Source organism: Watersipora subatra, chromosome 2 (assembly GCF_963576615.1).
Source record: "Watersipora subatra chromosome 2, tzWatSuba1.1, whole genome shotgun sequence".
Taxonomy (NCBI): domain Eukaryota; kingdom Metazoa; phylum Bryozoa; class Gymnolaemata; order Cheilostomatida; family Watersiporidae; genus Watersipora; species Watersipora subatra.
The window spans coordinates 36962296-36982393 of NC_088709.1; the positions used below are offsets into that span (position 1 = coordinate 36962296).

The following is a 20098-nucleotide window of genomic DNA, read 5'->3' on the forward strand; positions in this document are numbered from 1 at the left end:
GAAGACCTGGCAGAGCTGTCAGGAGAGATTTCACTTAAACAAAGAAGTGTGTTAATAAAAGGGTGACAATTCTGTAACTGGTATAGGCTTAAATTTTAGTATAAAAAAGTTCATGAAAGTGTCTCTCCAAATTTAAATATTCCATTTCGCACTATGAGCTATAATGATTCTCTTGCTCTGCAGGCTGAATTTTATTCTGCTATTTTAATTTCAGCAGAGATAAATCACAGTTGACCACTTCTGAAATAAAAGACGTGCGGTTGACACCCCCATCCTCGCCATCGCTGAGCAGGAGACGCCAGCCACTCCAGGACTCTGACAGTACTAATGTAATCATTAGGCTCACCAACACACAAACTGGCGGCACACAAAATAAAAAGGCGCAGAGCTTTGGCACCGTCAGCAGCTGTGACAAAGTAATGAGGCCCAAGTTTTCAAGTTTAACCCGTTGAACTACTTACGTAATTGTCTTCATGTGTTGACTAACAAATTATGAGCTGGATTTGCATGTATGTGAGTCTATACAGCCTAATACTAACTTACTGTGATACCTCCAACATCATTAAAATCATTCAAAAACAAATATTAACCGAGCATGGAAAAAACATTTCATAATCACGATGATGAACAGTCACGTGTTTCTAGAGCATTGCTGACTGAGTACTGCTGCAAAAAGTCTCAGACTGAACAAACAGTTGCCCTAATGCCATTCCCCTAAAGATATACTATTCGGCTCACATTGGACTAAATAGGAATATTGCATCTCTTAGAAATTAGAAACTCAGGCTAGAATTAGTGTTGTTAGTCTCAAATAGCAAGAATTAACAAAGAGTGCGCACCAAATCGCAGAGTGGTTTGTTATAACAGATGCGTTTCACTGCTTTGAAGGGGCCAACTCAATTTTGGCGTTATCAGCTCTTAGATAAAAGCCCAATGCGTAAACCTTTTGAATGGCCTTACAATACGTTTTCTGTAGTCTATGATTTTTACCATGCGACAATGTATTGTAAACAACCTCGCTACATCATGTGTCTGGTACACTTGTCTACACACAATCTATACACAATCTAGGCAACTAGTTGGGCAATTGACCTTATGACCTTGTGTATCTTGACTAGAGAGGTGATACTAGCCATGGCATCCTAGGAGTAACTTGTAACTAGGCAAGTGCTTACAAATGTTTGCTTTTCAAACAACACGAGTGATTAGCCAGATGAGCAAACAATAGGCATTCGTAGTCCATAGTAGTCCCATTGTATAACGACTTGGAGAGGTTTATTTATGACGATAATATTGAGCGATGCTGCTCCAAAGTACTCCTATTGTAGCGCGTTGCTTCATGAGCCTCTATTTTGATTGCTATGAGTTGGCAAATCGCTACTCTTCCAACTAGCCCCACTTTTTGCCTTTGGTGTTCTAGTAGCACACCAAACCACGGACTGCAGCACCTCTTCTTTACAAGAAAATAATAATTTTAGGAATCGTTACGATTTTAATGTTAGTTTTTCTAGGCTAAGCGATGCACTCTTTGATATAGTAAAATGGCTAGAGAGCATTAAATTAGCATTAGACTAACTACACGATATGCAAGTAAAATAATTATATGTTGAAAGCATAATTTTTATTCCCCATAAGCCTTTAAAACGATTGACGTAAAAAATTTCACTAATAGAACATTGGGGTGAAGATATTTTCGAGTCATCTTTATACCTGCAGTAGATCATTTATAGGAGGTATGATTGGTTTCTGTCTAAGAGCTATGTATGTGTAACCTTATCAAATTGTAATAGCGATGTTGTTACTAGAAGCTCAGCAACATTGTTACTTAAATTTACATGTTTTCATTTTGGTGGGTCTCTTGCAGGTGACAAATTCCAACCAGAGTCTCATATGTGTAAAGAAGGCAGTTGGTCACACAAAGGCTGTACTATCTATATGTGCCGCCGACAATCTTTTGGTTTCTGGCAGTAAAGGTAAGTGTCAACTTGACTCTAATCTAACGCACTAACATATTCTAATACCTCATAATTGACCTGCGTTTCCTTTTGTCTCGCAGACTTGACGTGCAAAGTGTGGGACATGTCAATTGGTTCAGAAGTTTTGTGTCTTGGTGGCCACCCTAACTATGTCTCCAAAGTTCGATATTGCGAGGACAACTGGCTTGTCTACACTGTCTCCAATTCATTTGTCAAAATGTGGGCCATGTATAACAGTGCTCAGGTAAGCCTAGCTCGACTCATACTTACTTGCTTTCAGATGCAATTACATTTATATGGCTACTTGTTACCTTCTCTACCACACATACAGTCAAACTGTCCAACATAAGATATTACAGTTAGTTCCTATCATAACGGTTAGTTCCTATCGTAACCGTTAGTTCCTATCCTTACGGTTAGTTCTTATGATAACGGTTAGTTCCAATCCTTACGGTTAGTTCCTATCAAAACGGTTAATTCCTATCCAAACGGTTAGTTCCTATCCTTATGGTTAGTGCCTATCATAACGGTTAGTTCCTATCGTTACGGTTAGTTCCTATCATAACGTTTAGTTGCTATCGTAACGGTTAGTTCCTATCGTAACGGTTAGTTCCTATCGTAACGGTTAGTTCCTATCGTAACGGCTAGTTCTTATCGTATTGGTTAGTTCCTATCGTAACGGTTGGTTTCTATCCTTACGGATAGTTTCTATCCTTGCGGTTAGTTCTTATCATAACGGTTAGTTCCTATCGTAATGGTTGGTTCCTATTCTTACGGTTAGTTCCTATCAAAACGGTTAGTTCCTATCATAACCGTTAGTTCCTATCATAACGGTTAGTTCCTATCGTAACGGTTAGTTCCTATTCTTGCGGTTAGTTCTTATGATAACGGTTAGTTCGTATCCTTACGGTTAGTTCCTATCAAAACGGTTAATTCCTATCCTTACGTTTAGTTCCTATCCTTACGGTTAGTTCCTATCATAACGGTTAGTTCCTATCGTTACGGTTAGTTCCTATCATAACGTTTAGTCGCTATCGTAATGGTTAGTTCCTATCGTAACGGTTAGTTCTTATCGTTACGGTTAGTTCCTATCGTAACGGCTAGTTCTTATCGTATTGGTTAGTTCCTATCGTAACGGTTAGTTCCTATCGTAACGGCTAGTTCTTATCGTATTGATTAGTTCCTATCGTAACGGTTAGTTCCTATAATAACTGTTAGTTTTTACTATAACAGTTAGTTCTTACCATAACGGTTAGTTCCTATCCTTACGGTTAGTTCTTATCATAACGGTTAGTTCCTATCATAATGTTTAGTGCCTATCATAACGGTTAGTTCCTATCCTTACGGTTAGTTCCTATCATAACGTTTAGTTGCTATCGTAATGGTTAGTTCCTATCGTAACGGTTAGTTCCTATCGTAATGGTTAGTTCCTATCCTTACGGTTAGTTCTTATCATAACGGTTAGTTCCTATCATAACGTTTGGTTGCTATCGTAACGGTTAGTTCCTATCGTAACGGTTAGTTCCTATCGTAACGGTTAGTTCCTATCCTTACGTTTAGTTCCTATCCTTACGGTTAGTGCCTATCATAACGGTTAGTTCCTATCCTTACGGTTAGTTCCTATCAAAACGGTTAATTCCTATCCTTACGTTTAGTTCCTATCCTTACGGTTAGTGCCTATCATAACGGTTAGTTCCTATCGTTACGGTTAGTTCCTATCATAACGTTTAGTCGCTATCGTAATGGTTAGTTCCTATCCTTACGGTTAGTTCTTATCATAACGGTTAGTTCCTATCATAACGTTTGGTTGCTATCGTAACGGTTAGTTCCTATCGTAACGGTTAGTTCCTATCGTAACAGCTAGTTCTTATCGTATTGGTTAGTTCCTATCGTAACGGTTGGTTTCTATCCTTAGGGATAGTTTCTATCCTTGCGGTTAGTTCTTATCATAACGGTCAGTTCCTATCGTAATGGTTAGTTTCTATCATAACGGTTAGTTCTTATCCTTACGGTTAGTTCCTATCATAATGGGTAGTTCCTATAATAACTGTTAGTTCCTATCGTAATGGTTAGTTCTTATCGTAACGGTTAGTTCCTATCGTAACGGTTAGTTCCTATCGTAACGGTTAGTTCCTATCGTAACGGCTAGTTATTATCGTATTGGTTAGTTCCTATGGTAACGGCTGGTTTCTATCCTTACGGTTAGTTTCTATTCTTGCGGTTAGTTCTTATCATAACGGTTAGTTCCTATCCTCACGGTTAGTTCCTATCAAAACGGTTAATTCTTATCGTAATGGTTAGTTCCTATCGTAATGGTTAGTTCCTATCGTAACGGTTAGTTCCTATCGTAACGGTTAGTTCCTATCGTAACGGCTAGTTCTTATCGTATTGGTTAGTTCCTATCGTAACGGTTAGTTCCTACAATAACTGTTAGTTTTTACTATAACAGTTAGTTCTTACCATAACGGTTAGTTCCTATCCTTACGGTTAGTTCTTATCAAAACGGTTAGTTCCTATCATAATGTTTAGTGCCTATCATAACGGTTAGTTCCTATCCTTACGGTTAGTTCCTATCATAACGTTTAGTTGCTATCGTAATGGTTAGTTCCTATCGTAACGGTTAGTTCCTATCGTAACGGTTAGTTCTTGTCGTAACGGTTAGTTCCTATCGTAACGGTTAGTTCTTATCCTTACGGTTAATTCCTATCATAACGGTTAGTTCCTATAATAACTGTTAGTTTTTATCATCACAGTTAGTTCTTACCATAACGGTAGTTCCTATCGTAATGGTTAGTTTCTATCATAACGGTTAGTTCTTATCCTTACGGTTAGTTCCTATCATAATGGGTAGTTCCTATAATAACTGTTAGTTCCAATCGTAACGGTTAGTTCCTATCGTAACGGTTAGTTCCTATCGTAACGGTTAGTTCCCATCGTAACGGTTAGTTCCTATTCTTACGGTTAGTTCCTATCAAAACGGTTAGTTCCTATCATAACCGTTAGTTCCTATCATAACGGTTAGTTCTTATCCTTGCGGTTAGTTCTTATGATAACGGTTAGTTCCTATCCTTAGGGTTAGTTTCTATCAAAACGGTTAATTCCTATCCTTACGGTTAGTTCCTATCCTTACGGTTAGTGCCTATCATAACGGTTAGTTCCTATCGTAATGGTTAGTTTCTATCATAACGGTTAGTTCTTATCTTTACTGTTAGTTCCTATCATAATGGGTAGTTCCTATAATAACTGTTAGTTCTAATCGTAACGGTTAGTTCCTATCATAACGGTTAGTTCCTATCGTAACGATTAGTTCCCATCGTAACGGTTAGTTCCTATCGTAACGGTTGGTTCCTATTCTTACGGTTAGTTCCTATCAAAACGGTTAGTTCCTATCATAACCGTTAGTTCCTATCATAACGGTTAGTTCCTATCGTAACGGTTAGTTCCTATCCTTGCGGTTAGTTCTTATGATAACGGTTAGTTCCTATCCTTACGGTTAGTTCCTATCAAAACGGTTAATTCCTATCCTTACGGTTAGTTCCTATCCTTACGGTTAGTGCCTATCATAACGGTTAGTTCCTATCGTTACGGTTAGTTCCTATCATAACGTTTAGTTGCTATCGTAATGGTTAGTTCCTATCGTAACGGTTAGTTCTTATCGTTACGGTTAGTTCCTATCGTAACGGCTAGTTCTTATCGTATTGGTTAGTTCCTATCGTAACGGTTAGTTCCTATCGTAACGGCTAGTTCTTATCGTATTGATTAGTTCCTATTGTAACGGTTAGTTCCTATAATAACTGTTAGTTTTTACTATAACAGTTAGTTCTTACCATAACGGTTAGTTCCTATCCTTACGGTTAGTTCTTATCATAACGGTTAGTTCCTATCATAATGTTTAGTGCCTATCATAACGGTTAGTTCCTATCCTTACGGTTAGTTCCTATCATAACGTTTAGTTGCTATCGTAATGGTTAGTTCCTATCGTAACGGTTAGTTCCTATCGTAACGGTTAGTTCTTATCGTAACGGTTAGTTCCTATCGTAACGGTTAGTTCTTATCCTTACGGTTAGTTCCTATCATAACGGTTAGTTCCTATAATAACTGTTAGTATTCATCATAACAGTTAGTTCTTACCATAACGGTTAGTTCCTATCGTATTGGTTAGTTTCTATCATAACGGTTAGTTCTTATCCTTACGGTTAGTTCCTATCATAATGGGTAGTTCCTATAATAACTGTTATTTCCAATCGTAACGGTTAGTTCCTATCGTAACGGTTAGTTCCTATCGTAACGGTTAGTTCCCATCGTAACGGTTAGTTCCTATCGTAACGGTTAGTTCCTATTCTTACGGTTAGTTCCTATCAAAACGGTTAGTTCCTATCATAACCGTTAGTTCCTATCATAACGGTTAGTTCCTATCGTAACGGTTAGTTCCTATCCTTGCGGCTAGTTCTTATGATAACGGTTAGTTCCTATCCTTACGGTTAGTTCCTATCAAAACGGTTAATTCCTATCCTTACGGTTAGTTCCTATCCTTACGGTTAGTGCCTATCATAACGGTTAGTTCCTATCGTTACGGTTAGTTCTTATCATAACGGTTAGTTCCTATCGTAATGGTTAGTTCCTATCGTAACAGTTAGTTCCTATTCTTACGGTTAGTTCCTATCAAAACGGTTAGTTCCTATCATAACCGTTAGTTCCTATCACAACGGTTAGTTCCTATCGTAACGGTTAGTTCCTATCGTAACGGTTAGTTCCTATCCTTGCGGTTAGTTCTTATGATAACGGTTAGTTTCTATCCTTACGGTTAGTGCCTATCATAACGGTTAGTTCCTATCGTTACGGTTAGTTCTTACCATAATGGTTAGTTCCTATCATTACGGTTAGTTCTTATCATAACGGTTAGTTCCTATCGTAATGGTTAGTTTCTATCATAACGGTTAGTTCTTATCCTTACGGTTAGTTCCTATCATAATGGGTAGTTCCTATAATAACTGTTAGTTCCTATCGTAACGGTTAGTTCCCATCGTAAAGGTTAGTTCCAATCGTAACGGTTAGTTCCAATCGTAACGGTTAGTTCCTATCGTAACGGTTAGTTCCCATCGTAACGGTTAGTTCCTATCGTAACGGTTAGTTCCTATCATAACAGTTAGTTCCTATTCTCACGGTTAGTTCCAATCAAACCGGTTAGTTTCTATCATAACGGTTAGTTCCTATCATAACCGTTAGTTCCTATCATAACGGTTAGTTCCTATTATAATGAATACTGTGCCAACAGAGATGGACACAATGTGAGGTTTTATATCTTATGTTGCAGTTCCTCTGGTCTAGTGCATGACAGTATCCTTGTGGAGCCAGCGTCGAGCAGTCAGGGTATTCTCCAACAGGGAGAGCAGCAGATATTTGATATCCAAGTCAGCAGAGATGGACATAAACTATACACAACTACTGGAACCACCGTTCGGCTCTGGGACCTCAATACGTAAGTTGATGCGTTTTTTTCAGTTACGATCCCTAGAATAAAAATCTACATTTGTTAGTTTGTATGTTGTCCATAAATGTAATGTTGTTGCTAAGAATCCCTCTGATAATGATGGATTTAGTTTGGATGCCGGCTTGTCTTCAATTTCCTTGTAAATATTTGTGTATATTATAGTTTGAGAATTTTCCAGTTAAAAAAATTGAAGATTACGAAAATTAGAGAATTCTGAGGCACACACTCTCATTGACAGCTATTTCTGTTAAAAGCACTTTAAAAATATTAGTATTAGTAACTGTAGTTACCAAGGTTAACATAATATTTTGTCATTAATTTTTAGTGTTGTACATCACATAAAATTTGAGATGGAGTGAATGATCGATTTCAGTATTTCAGTTTTTCCTGGTAATTACTCAATCCAATCGTGATCCCACTTGATGGCCTAGAGATCAGAGTCGTTATAAAATACGTCAGACCTAGTCATTGCTGCATTGTTGGGCCTATCTGGTTCAGTCTCACCAGATCAATCTGTCAGTACGAAAATATAAAAGTTTGATGATTTTCACCAAGGGGTGTTTGTATTAAATAATCATGATGGGCTTCTACACCCCTCTATACGACATTTTTATGTTACGATGCCAACACCGGAACAAATTGATTTCGTATGGCAAGGGTCTAATGCAAATGTAACAAGCAAAATTATAGATAGGTAAAATAATAAAAAATATGAAAAGTTTTTTATAGCACATCCAAGGTGGGATACTTCTCGATATATCTACTAGCTAGTATATTGTACTTACTGTCATTAGAGGTAGGATACTTCTCGATATATCTACTAGCTAGTATATTGTACTTACTGTCATTAGAGGTGGGATACTTCTCGATATATCTACTAGTTAGTATATTGTACTTACTGTCATTAGAGGTAGGATACTTCTCGATATATCTACTAGCTAGTATATTGTACTTACTGTCATTAGAGGTAGGATACTTCTCGATATATCTACTAGCTAGTATATTGTACTTACTGTCATTAGAGGTAGGATACTTCTCGATATATCTACTAGCTAGTATATTGTACTTACTGTCATTAGAGGTAGGATACTTCTCGATATATTTACTAGCTAGTATATTGTACTTACTGTCATTAGAGGTAGGATATTTCTCCATATATCTACTAGCTAGTATATTGTACTTACTGCCATTAGAAGTAGTGTACTTCTCCATATATCTACAAGCTAGTATATTGTACTTTCTGCCATTAGAGGTAGGATACTTATCCATATATCTACTAGCTAGTATATAGTACTTACTATTATTAGAGGTTGGTGTATGAATCTTAGAAAATCCACCACAGTTGTAACTCTCTTCTATAGGTGATTTATGTACACAACTATAACCTTCCATAGTTGGTTTATGTACACATCTATAACCATTCATCTATAGGTGGTTTATGTACACAACTATAACCTTTCTTCTATAGGTTGTTTATGTACACAACTATAACCTTTCTTCTATCAGTGGTTTATGCGCACAAACCTAATCTTTTTTCTTTGTATAAGTCCAAGGGTCACTCCTAATGTGTATTTGATCTACCCTGTGTGGCATTTTGCAACTGACAGTTATTTTTCATTGGTTGTCCGCTTGCATGCACAACATCATTTAACCATATATATATTGTTAACAGCACTTACAACTAAATCTAGCAATTTAGCTTCTGCACCTTTTTGATGACTAATTGCTATATTCATTTAATCTGTGAAGGCTGGTGATCTGTAAAATATTGTACGTTTACAGGCTATCGGCAGTCGGACAGGTTGCTAGCGGCCACCAAGCACCGATTATTTGCCTTAGTTTATACAACGACTCAAGAGGGAAAGAACAACTCTTAACTGGCTCCAAGGATCATCTAATTAAGGGATTTGATATTTCCAATGAACAAATTTCAAATTATCCATTTCAGGCCAAATTTACTATGGACCCTCCTCACTATGATGGTGTTCAATGTCTCGCGCATCGTCAGGACATCCTTTTTAGTGGTTCTCGGGATATGTGTATCAAAAAATGGAACCTCAGTGAACCCTCTTCTCAACCACAGGTAAAATTGGTGTTTTTACAATACCAGGTGTTGCTCTATTTAATAGCAAAATAAAGGTGATAGTTATTTCCGGTAATGGTCACCAATCAAGATCACCACTTTGTAATAAATATTTTTTATTAGAAGTAATATTTGAGATGGAGTGAATGATTGATATCAGTATATCGGTTTTCCTGGTAATCACTCAATCCAATTGTGATCCTACTTGATGGCCTAGAGATCAGAGTCAATATAAAATATGTCAGACCTAGTCATTGCTGCATTGTTGAGCCCATCTGGTTCAGTCTCACCAGATCAACCTGTCATACGCAAGACATTATGCTGTGTCTCTCACCAATATTTGCAAATGTCTTGTAGGTTTGTTACAATACAGAGACTCGTTTATGATTAAAAGTTTCATATTGCAGGATTGCATTGTTGACTCATTCAAAAGGGACAAGTTGATTTGCCAGTGTTTAATCTTTACCATCTTTAATGCTGTTCACGCCGCTCCTTTCCGCTTAAGTTGAATGTCAATTTCAAACAAACTCCTGGTTCCTCATTCCTCAACTTGCATTGTTTTCAGTCAGTTAATGGCGCCCATAAGGACTGGATCACCGACATGTGCATGCTACCAGATAATGACATATTGCTAAGCTGCTGTCGCTCTGGTACTGCGAAGATTCGGTCAAACGAGACTTGCCAGCAGCTAGATGAAGTGCGTGCTCATTCATTAGCCGTCAACTCTATGGCTACCAACCGCAGCAATCTCTTTACTGCCTCTAGGTAAAGTAGTATATAGTACTTACTGTCACTAGAGGTAGGTAATTGTTCAATATATCTACTAGCTAGTATATCGTACTTACTGCCATTAGAGGCAGGATACTTTTCAGTATATCTACTAGCTAGTAAATAGTACTTACCGTCACCAAAGGTAGGTAATTGTTCACTATATCTACTAGCTAGTATATAGTACTTACTGTCACCAGAGGTAGGTAACTGTTCACTATATCTACTAACTAGTATATAGTACTTACTGTCACCAGAGGTAGGTAATTGTTCACTATATCTACTAGCTAGTATATAGTACTTACTGTCACCAGAGGTAGGTAACTGTTCACTATATCTACTAACTAGTATATAGTACTTACTGTCACCAGAGGTAGGTAATTGTTCAATATACAAATTAAGTAAGCTTATTGTAAATTTAATGTTACGTCTGTCAGCCATGTGTTCTAATGAGACACTTGGCCAATTAGCCAAATAGTATAGATTTACTGGCTTTTCCTTAAATCCAATTAATTCACTGATTACTGTATGTATTCGAGTATAATCACAAAATCTTATACCCATTTTTAATGATAAATCATGAGTAAGCACAAGTAGTCGCATAGCGTCTTGTTGCCTGATTTACTGAGAACCGTTCGCTTAAGCAATACTAATGATTTTTGTACTGACTGTGTGACTACTTACCTAGTCGATCGGTGTGGCAATACAGATGCCTCAAAAGTGACGTTTTACAAATTGTATAGCGGTCAAATGATTGCGATGCTACTTTGTCAATTGGGAGCAAAACCTATTGATATTTTTAACGCGACTAGAACTCCTTAAGCATCCAACGTTGTTGATACGTCAAACAAAATCTTAAATAAATGCAATATATTGGGCTGACAGTTTCTTTTATAGTTATTCAATAGCATCATTGTGTGAATTGTGTAAATATGCCAAATGGAGAAGTTGATAACTTTGGTTGGTTGTACCAACATATCTTGTTCTTTGTCCAAGAACTTTTCATGCGCCACGATTTAGCATGTATAACAGACATGGTTCATGCTCTTTCAGTGATTGCACGATAAGGATCTGGTGGATGGACCCACATAAACTATACAGTTCATAGCCAAAGCGCAGATTCATTCTCCATATTCTCATATTTCTTGTCTGTATTTATGTAGCTATTTTTGTTTTCTTTTCGGTTGATGACTATGCAGGAAAATTATCTTATACATTCCTTTTTTAAATCAATGTTCAAATTGTTTGACCCATGTACTTTGCGTGTGTCTATATTCCTAGTACACATCCGACTATAAACTCTTTCTTGTCAAAGATCATCATGATGTTACATCATATCCATCGATGCAATTATTCTTCTCTTCTCGTCGATATTTATTTTAACCTTTTAAACACTTTGTCTGTTTAAACTGGCCGTAGATTTTCGAAATGCGCATTTATTTTTGGTGCAATAGGCTTTATTGTATTCAATCTTGTTCGTTGAAATTATCTCACAAATAAATTAACTTTAAGAGTAATGGAGCTGTCATATGTATCAACACGAATCCTTTTACTTTGCTCTAATTTTGTAAGGTACCTACATATGTTTATCATAACAACATTGGCTCACAGCTAGTCTAATTTTATTAAAACTATACAATAACATCAATAGTTGAGTGTTTCATTGTTGAGCTGCATGCGTTTGCATCCTCGGTCCAATAAAAGCATGCATTTATAGATATGATAATTCACCTTAAGGAAGGAAACACATCAAAATGATACTTTTAAAGGCAAAGTAACAGTCCTGAAGGTAGTATTGCGAAGTAACAGTTATGAAGGTAGCATTGCAAAGTAACAGTTCTGAAGGTAGTATTGCAAAGTAACAGTTATGATGGTAGTATTGCGAAGTAACAGTGATGAAGGTTGCATTGCAATGTAACAGTTATGAAGGTAGCATTGTAAAGTAACAGTTATGAAGGTAGTATTGCAAAGTAACAGTTATTAAGGTAGTATTGCAAGATAACAGTTCTGAAGGTAGTATTGCGAAGTAATAAAAAACCTCATAATGTAGTCTACCATGTGGTCTTTGAAGCCCTCTGTGATACTTGCTTACTTACTCTACAGTTAAACATTGATAATGAGTTGGTACTGTGTGGGTGGAGCATGTTATAGTATTCCCTTTTTTTCCAGTTGGTCAGTTTGAGAAAACTAATATGTTTCTCAATGACTTCTCATCTAAAGAACTTTGAGTTAAAGGTTATTATTAAGGGAACGCCATTATCAAGCTGTTAGCAGCAGTCAACGCTTTCCAAAGGCTTTTGTAACTAAACATTTTAAATATTAATAAACAAACAATTTACTTGGCATTTTTTTAGTGATACCAAATAACTGACTCCACTTTCTAATTTTGCATTGCGACTGAGTCATGAATTTTGAGCGAGTTTTAAGAACTATCATTGAAATAATACCAGTCGCAGGTGCCAGTTTGCATTTGCTAACTAACGTTAATAATACACTTGAAACAAACTGCAACTAAACTTGTACTCTTGCATCACCAAATAAGGTAGTTTTGATTTGATAATGTAAGAAATATCTTTCAATGCCAGATGCGTTTTGAACATCATTTCTATCTATGAACAGAAATCCAATTACTACACCTGGAAGACATCATGTCTATCTATGAACAGGAATCCAATTACTACACCTGGAAGACTCTTTACTAACTTAAATCTTTAATTTTTTTATCAAATAATCTTATTCAAAAAATAAACTTATTGAAGAAGATTAATTTTTTAAATATGTAAATGTGGTTAAAGTGACATCTTGTTTGTATAATATTAATCTCAACTTTATTTTACTAATTTCAGTTTTTACATTTACATCTTGAGCTCCGAAATAACTGCCATAGGTGTGACCGTGACGATAAAAAATCATTACCTTGTAAGGCTGTTAGGGTAAAAACATATTTCTTTAGCAAACCATACCACCCAGGTATCGTTTGGAAGTATGGCATAAAGCAATGAGCCAGACGTTTGCACGCTTCACAATGCAGGCATGTTGAATTAGATCAAATGTTATGTATATTTAACAGGAGAGTTTTCTCGCTGTGTCGAGAGCATTCACTCCCTACAAAAACACTCTAGTGAGTTTTTACACACTTAGTGATCAGAACATGAGCCAAGACTATATGTAAAATGTGCACTGTTTGGAAAGTATCTCACGTTCCATTTTACAGAATACGCAGAGATACTTCACACCTATAACCACTCACACTTCACTAATTTAGTGTTGAGCTCCACTGCTCCGTTTAAAGTAATCTGCTTCCTCATTAGTATTTTGCAAAACTGTCTTTCACCTTCTTCTAAAAATAATGGTAAGTATTATTTTAATGCCAAAGTAATGGCATTAAAATTTCACACACCGACATCACTCAGTTTTCTATGGGTCATCTAATGTATTAAGGTAATTTCAGAGATAGGTTGAAAATATCATACCCTTTCAAGAGCTTCTGTCTAATTTGCTATTGACAGCAAAATAAAAAATTTCCATACTGCAAGATAAATTTTGAGAAGATATGCAATAAGTCAAATCTTTACTGAATTCACGTAAGATACAAGATCCTCAAAAGCTCTAGTATATTTGTATTTGAGTCACTTTGTCTGCAAATATGTAATATTTAGGCCTACTGATAAAGTATAATCTAGCCACAACTGACTAAGATTTCAGAGCTTTCAGCCACTTAGAAAATAATGTGTATCAGCAATGATATATAACCACTCCCCATAGATATGGGGGGTAGCCTGGGCATGGCTCTTGTGGGGATTGGGAGAGATCCATGCCCAGGCTACCCCCTCTCTCCCAATCCCCCACAAGAGCCAGATACCAATGACATATGCCCCCAGGCTAGGGGGCATATGTCATTGGTATCAGTATATAAAGAGTCTTGCTTTCACGAATACGCTGAAAGAAGCAACAAAAACTGCTTGCTTTGCTAGAGTGAAATGCATTTTGGTTAATAGACAAACGGCTATTTCTATGATTAGTTTTACTTTTACATGGTAACTTGAAATCATCCATGCTTTAGCCAGAATTTTGCTCATGCTAGATTCTATTAAGTAATCTACCTCAATGCTAAATTTTAATCAACAAACACCAGAGCATATTCAGATATTTTGTTTTTTAAGCTTGATTCCAATGTACATATGTTGAACCAATGATATACAGCCTGTGGGGCTGTATATCATTGGTTGAACTAATGTAAGAAAAATTTACAAAGATATATAATTTGTAATTACTTTCTAACTTTTCAATTGTTATTTTTTCTTACAAAAAAATTCAAACGAATCAATTCCTAGTTATTTTAACGCATCGTAAAGCAGCATCACCGCCAATGTCAATAAGAAGAGCCTCCGACTTCATCTTGTAATACATTTACACTCAAAAGCAATAATTATTCATAAATTCGTTAAAAGTTGTCGCCTTTCTCATTTTTAGACCCACGATTAGCTAGTCGAGCAAGACTTTCATTCAATAGTCTCCGAGCGTTCGAAGGAAGCTAAAGATAAGCTCGGCATGGCGGTTCGTTCCAGTTTCAGTACGAACTATTAGCCGTCTGTGATGCTTTGAGAACTAAAACACGAAGCGCTCTGCCATACTAGATTATAAGTTAATTTCCTGTTGATATAGTTCATGGTTTGATAAAAAAGAACAATTATAACTGCTATAATTGATGTTGCCACTCTTACAACAGCTAAATATGATAGACTTTGGTTACAAAACCAACTTCATAGATAGTTTTCAGGTTTGATGTTGCATTTTATTAGATATACCTCACTTGTTCTTTTCTCTGACTTTGTAATACCATCGCAAATGCGTATTAAATACCAAATTTATTAACGCGAGATAGTTCATGATAGTTGTACTATAAACTATTATAGTTGCAGTAAGCCCATTGACAAATGTACCAACTTTGCAAACGTCTTATGCTCGCACTACTGTCGTTATGCATTCGTGCAGCTTTGAATCGTAAAATGGACGGATTTTCACGACTCGTTTCGTAGGTTATCTTTTTAACATTGCAACAATCTGGTTATTGAAATATTTATTCTACTAAGAAGCTCAGACAGTTTCTCAACGCTGTTTACTACATGTTCACACATTGAATAAGCAACTATCGACAATCTTGTTTATGCGAAGGCCACTACGCAGAGGGGAGATTTCTCAAAAGATATTGGTACGGCCACAGAGAAAGGAGAGACTGATCATGCTCGCGAAAATATTTGAAGCCAGTCTTAAATAACACCTCAGATGCATTTTAGACTGTTTTATACAGACGGAGGTTCAAAACCGTAGTCAATGCTATCGATATAAATGCAGTTACTGCAAAAGAAATGTTACAAGCTGTCCTAAATTCTTGAGAAATTTTTTTGTACCAAATATTGGTTTTGCGGAGAAATTATAACAGCAGCAATTAAGAATAGTAATAAGAAAACTTGCTGTTAATTTCATCTTTTTTCGAGTGTGGAGAATGTTGTTGGAACCAGTTGCACAGAAACATTGTTTTCTGTGGCAGTTATGCATGTTTATGGATATGTTGTATAGGTATAATGAAAATATCAAGAAAGTATATCATGCATGATGCGTTATTTAGTTTTATTGCACTGCAAGGCTACCTTTACTTAACCCTAATTTGGATTATTTATTACACCAAGACTTCTCACTCACTTATTGGTAGGAAGCAATCTTTGCAGCCCTTCTTGCATGCCCTTGTGCATACTCCTAGATGACTGTTTGCTCTTTTAGATTGTCTGTTCTCTTGTTGTGCACATGAAATGCATAATGCTGCTAAGCCGCAATTATTTCATTTATTATAATTAATATATATTAATTTTGTTTGGATATTTTCCTGCACATCATCGGCATTAGCGCTGTGCTAGTTTATGATAAAAGGGGCATCAAAATACATAAAGTGATAAGTCTGGAGCACAAGCCTATTGATGATCACAAGTCTCTGACTGACCTAGAGTGATTTTCACAAATCCTAAAACAAAGGTGCACACACTCCACAACTGAATTTGAATCAAATGACAACATTGGTGAAATGAATGATAAAATGAAATTACATAGGCATTAAAATCCAACCATATCACCATCTATTCCAGTCTATGTTCAACCTGATATAATTGTGTTATTATATTAATATTGTTTTGAAGCATTAAAATAATGGTATACCTATAATAAAAAGTGACTCAATTGATGAACGCTATTAGCAAACTAGCACGCTAGTAATAAAGTGATGACTTTCCCTTATGTAGCCTTATGTACCCTTATGTAGCCTTATGTACCTTATGTATGGAGGAACAACAAACTGGTTTAGTCAAGTTTATGTTTATATTTAGTTTTTAATGTAGCAGGCTCATGGACTCATAGCTCCCTTTCTACCATTCAATGTTGTGGGCTACATACAAAACTTTGATGTAGTTGCTGAAAAATCATTGTAATTGCGCCAAAAATTAGAGTGGCTGAGTCCGTTAGGCTGTATCATATTTTTTAATTTCTATTTAAGAAAAGTTTTTTGTTGGTATGCTAATTTTTTAAAAGAAAAATAACTTGTTTACTTTGGATTAAATAGCTCACCACGATAATCAGATAACGGGAAAGATCACCCTCCGTTCTAGCTGTGTGATAAATAAAAATGACTAATAATAAAGCACCATGAACAATATACTTGCAGTAAAAACATTTTGTACACTTTCTTGAGAGTAACATAGCAAATTTTTCTAAAACTGCTAATATTCATAATAAGTAGGTTTAAAAGTACCACCCGCTAAATGAGATTCTTCGTAACACCATCAGCTCGGTCAACAAGCTATACATCCAAAATGACTAGGGACTAGTCCCCTAGTCCAAGTGACTAGGGGAATTGGTCATCTACTTTGGACCATCTGGTGACTAAGACTGTCATAAAGGTGACTAGGTAGACTGGTGGCTGTTAGCTTTCTCCTTAAAATTTTTCACTCTTGTCTCACTCTCTACTACAATCAAGTACTAATCCCGCATAATATTTAAGCTGTTTCTTTGGAGCAAACTGTTTGGTAAGGGCCAATCACTAATTGAGCTGCTAACCAAATCACATTGTTAGTAACTATTTCTATTTAACTGAAAAATTTGGGAGTATAAAATTCAGATGCAATTTTTTTGGTGTAACTACTACTGAAAATGCACTGCTAGTCAGCTCAGTCGAGTGTTATACTGCTAGAGTCCTGCCAGGATCACATAGTTAGCAGCCGTTACAATCATCAAAAGCGCACATTGGAAATGAAATTAAACAGCAACATCAAGAGGCTGCAGTCAATGTGTACAATGATCGGGATCACACCATTTTTTTTGCTTCAATATAAACATGTATAGTATAAACAAATTATAGCAGCACTGGGTTACACATGATAGCTCTTGCGTGACACCTCAGGTAGTGTGGTTACTTTAGATAGAAGTTCCATGTTATTCAGTTATTTGAATATGCAGTTCCAATTGTACCAACCGGAGCTCCAACTAGCATAAACTTAATAATCGTAGAAGAAATAAAAGTTCTCTGATCTAAGACAGCCTATTGTGGTGGCTGTGACATTTTATGCTGAAAGAATTTGGCCAATGTTTGACAGATTTATCAACGATTTTAGGATGCACTGGTCAGTGGAAATTGCTGGCCTTGTTTTTCCCTTTGACGCTATTAGTTGCAACTCCGCTTTATCGGGTATTGCCATTAGCTGCAGCATCAATGGCCGTTGCTAACAGTCCTGTATTCCCTAGTTGCAAGTTGGGGCGGCTAATGTTAGGCAACTAGTTATGTAATGTATGGCGGTGTTAGCCCCAACAGGTTTCTTTCATTTAGGGCCTCAACCGGGCATCTCATGTGAAGTTTTAAAAATTTTTACCAGAAAGTATAAACATTTTTTCTATTATTTGAGATTTGTTTGTTTTCGGTGATGTGACTGCCAGGACATTTTCAGATTAAAATAAGCTAAACTTGATTGCAGTTAAAAGAAATGCTCAAAAGAGAAATATATCTTTTTCTTTTAAGCATTTCAACATCAACAAAGATCAATTTTGCCGATTTTATTTCAAGTTCATCCGAAGGTTTCTACGCTTTCGTTGGGCCATTGCCAAGCGGATGTTTGTTAAAACTTGGCCTTTTGCAAACCTTTATAAAGTCGTTAAGAAGAATATATTGTCGATGATAATAATGACGCCCAAAAACTATTAAAAGCTAACGTTTATCTCTATCGCATGGAATAAAGTGATATTATACAGCGATAAAAACGGTTCCCGTAGTCGTTGGGCAAATAACTGTTCCAGTTAATGATGTTGAGGTCGAGTTATCTAAAGCAATTTATCATTGCGTGAAAACGAACCAAACAAATCCGTTCGAGTTAACCAAGTGTTCGTGATAAAATTTTACATTTTATCCGAGAGCGAGTTATTCGAGTTTGACTGTACTTAGCCGCCAAAATTTCTTAAAAAGTTGGGGTGGCTCAGCCGGCCAGTCGCCCCAGGGAATACGGGCCTGGTTGCTAAGTACGTCAAGGTTACTATGTTCTTCCTTAAGCCCGGTCAGCATCTTTCTCTACCAGCCCTGGCCTCTCACTCTCTGTTATTGATATGTATTACCCTATCACCAACAACTCACTTAACAACATAAAATCAGACCTCATGTTGAGGAGAGATGACTTAATCTTATTGGCCTCTGGTTGCCTCACAATCTTATCCTGCATTAGTAGCTATTCCGTCTGGCCAAAACTTTTACACTTGAATCTGACTTCAAAACTACAGCTAGAACCCATTTCCTTGGTTTTGCAGGAGAGAAAGATGCTTCACTTGCTTCACACTCCGATATTGTGGGCTCTACTTTACTGTAGTTACTTGCGGTCTTTTTTGCACTCCTTTGTCCAGTGCTCCTTGGCTCCGCACTTGTAGTCAGTGCAGGGAAAATAGTTGGTGCAGTGGTTTGCAGAATAACTTAAAAAATGCACCACAAGGCCTACATTTTTTTACTGCCTTAGTTTTTTTACCTTTCCTATTGCCTTGCTCTTGCCAGCCATGTTGTTCAGTGGGCTGCTAAAACTGTCTGAGAGTTTTACTTTTTATAACACCTAATACGCATTTGTTTCTCCACAGCGCCATCTCAGTGATTTCTATTCTCTTTAAAACCTGTGGTGTTTTACACGATGCTGTAATGGGTAGAACCACAAATTAAAATGTCATCTAATAAGTAGTGCCTTCAAAACTATTAGCTATTTAATGGCTTTATGGAAATGCTTCAACTGAACAAATTATTTGAGGATATTTGTCTAAAGCAAATACATTCTTATGGTGCAAAAAATGTATTGATAAATCGATTTTTTACCCAACTTAACCTGCCAAAACTCAGAATTGTATAGTTTTGGAGACATGGCACCACTAGACAACCGACAATATGTCTGAAATCCTATGTAGCAGGTGAATTAACACTAATTAAAATTGGTTACCTTTATATACATCAATCTTACCACCAGCTTTTGAGGCTGTTTTGAAGCTTGAACAACAGTCAGTAGGTTTTTTCTGCTGTCTTAATGACCTTTCAGCAAGCATATTATTAAGCGCTCTTGCCCTTTGGGTTCTCAATCTCTGCTATGGACTTTGGGGAACACTATCTGACAAACTTATCACTGCTCTTAAATTCATGTTAAATATACCAAGCATTGTACAAGACTATCAAATACATAGGAAACTTTCCAATAATGTGAATTTTGTTGCAAGTCAACC

At 36.5% G+C, this 20098-nt stretch overlaps 1 protein-coding gene across 2 annotated transcripts; it reads left to right on the top strand.

Annotated features, from left to right (window-relative positions):
- Window positions 1–1878: 1878 nt before the first annotated feature.
- Window positions 1879–11835, top strand: LOC137387440 (kinesin-like protein KIF21B). 2 transcript variants are annotated; one of them, XM_068073868.1, is made up of 6 exons: window positions 1879–1973; window positions 2057–2220; window positions 7291–7455; window positions 9250–9550; window positions 10116–10315; window positions 11372–11835. In XM_068073868.1, exons 2-6 carry the CDS (start codon window positions 2126–2128, stop codon window positions 11424–11426), a joined length of 816 nt encoding a protein of 271 aa, XP_067929969.1. In that variant the 5' UTR covers window positions 1879–1973; window positions 2057–2125; the 3' UTR covers window positions 11427–11835. The 2 variants fall into 2 exon arrangements, with proteins under 2 accessions (XP_067929969.1, XP_067929968.1); XM_068073867.1 differs by having other exon boundaries at window positions 1909–2220.
- The last annotated feature ends 8263 nt before the right edge of the window (window positions 11836–20098 follow it).

Bases quoted from the DNA above. Each gene is read 5' to 3' on its own strand.
- LOC137387440 (XM_068073868.1), top strand. From the start codon at position 2,126: ATGTCTCCAAAGTTCGATATTGCGAGGACAACTGGCTTGTCTACACTG. The intron at 2,221-7,290 runs GTAAGCCTAGCT...CTTATGTTGCAG, and splicing joins CCATGTATAACAGTGCTCAG to TTCCTCTGGTCTAGTGCATG. The intron at 10,316-11,371 runs GTAAAGTAGTAT...ATGCTCTTTCAG, and splicing joins AATCTCTTTACTGCCTCTAG to TGATTGCACGATAAGGATCT.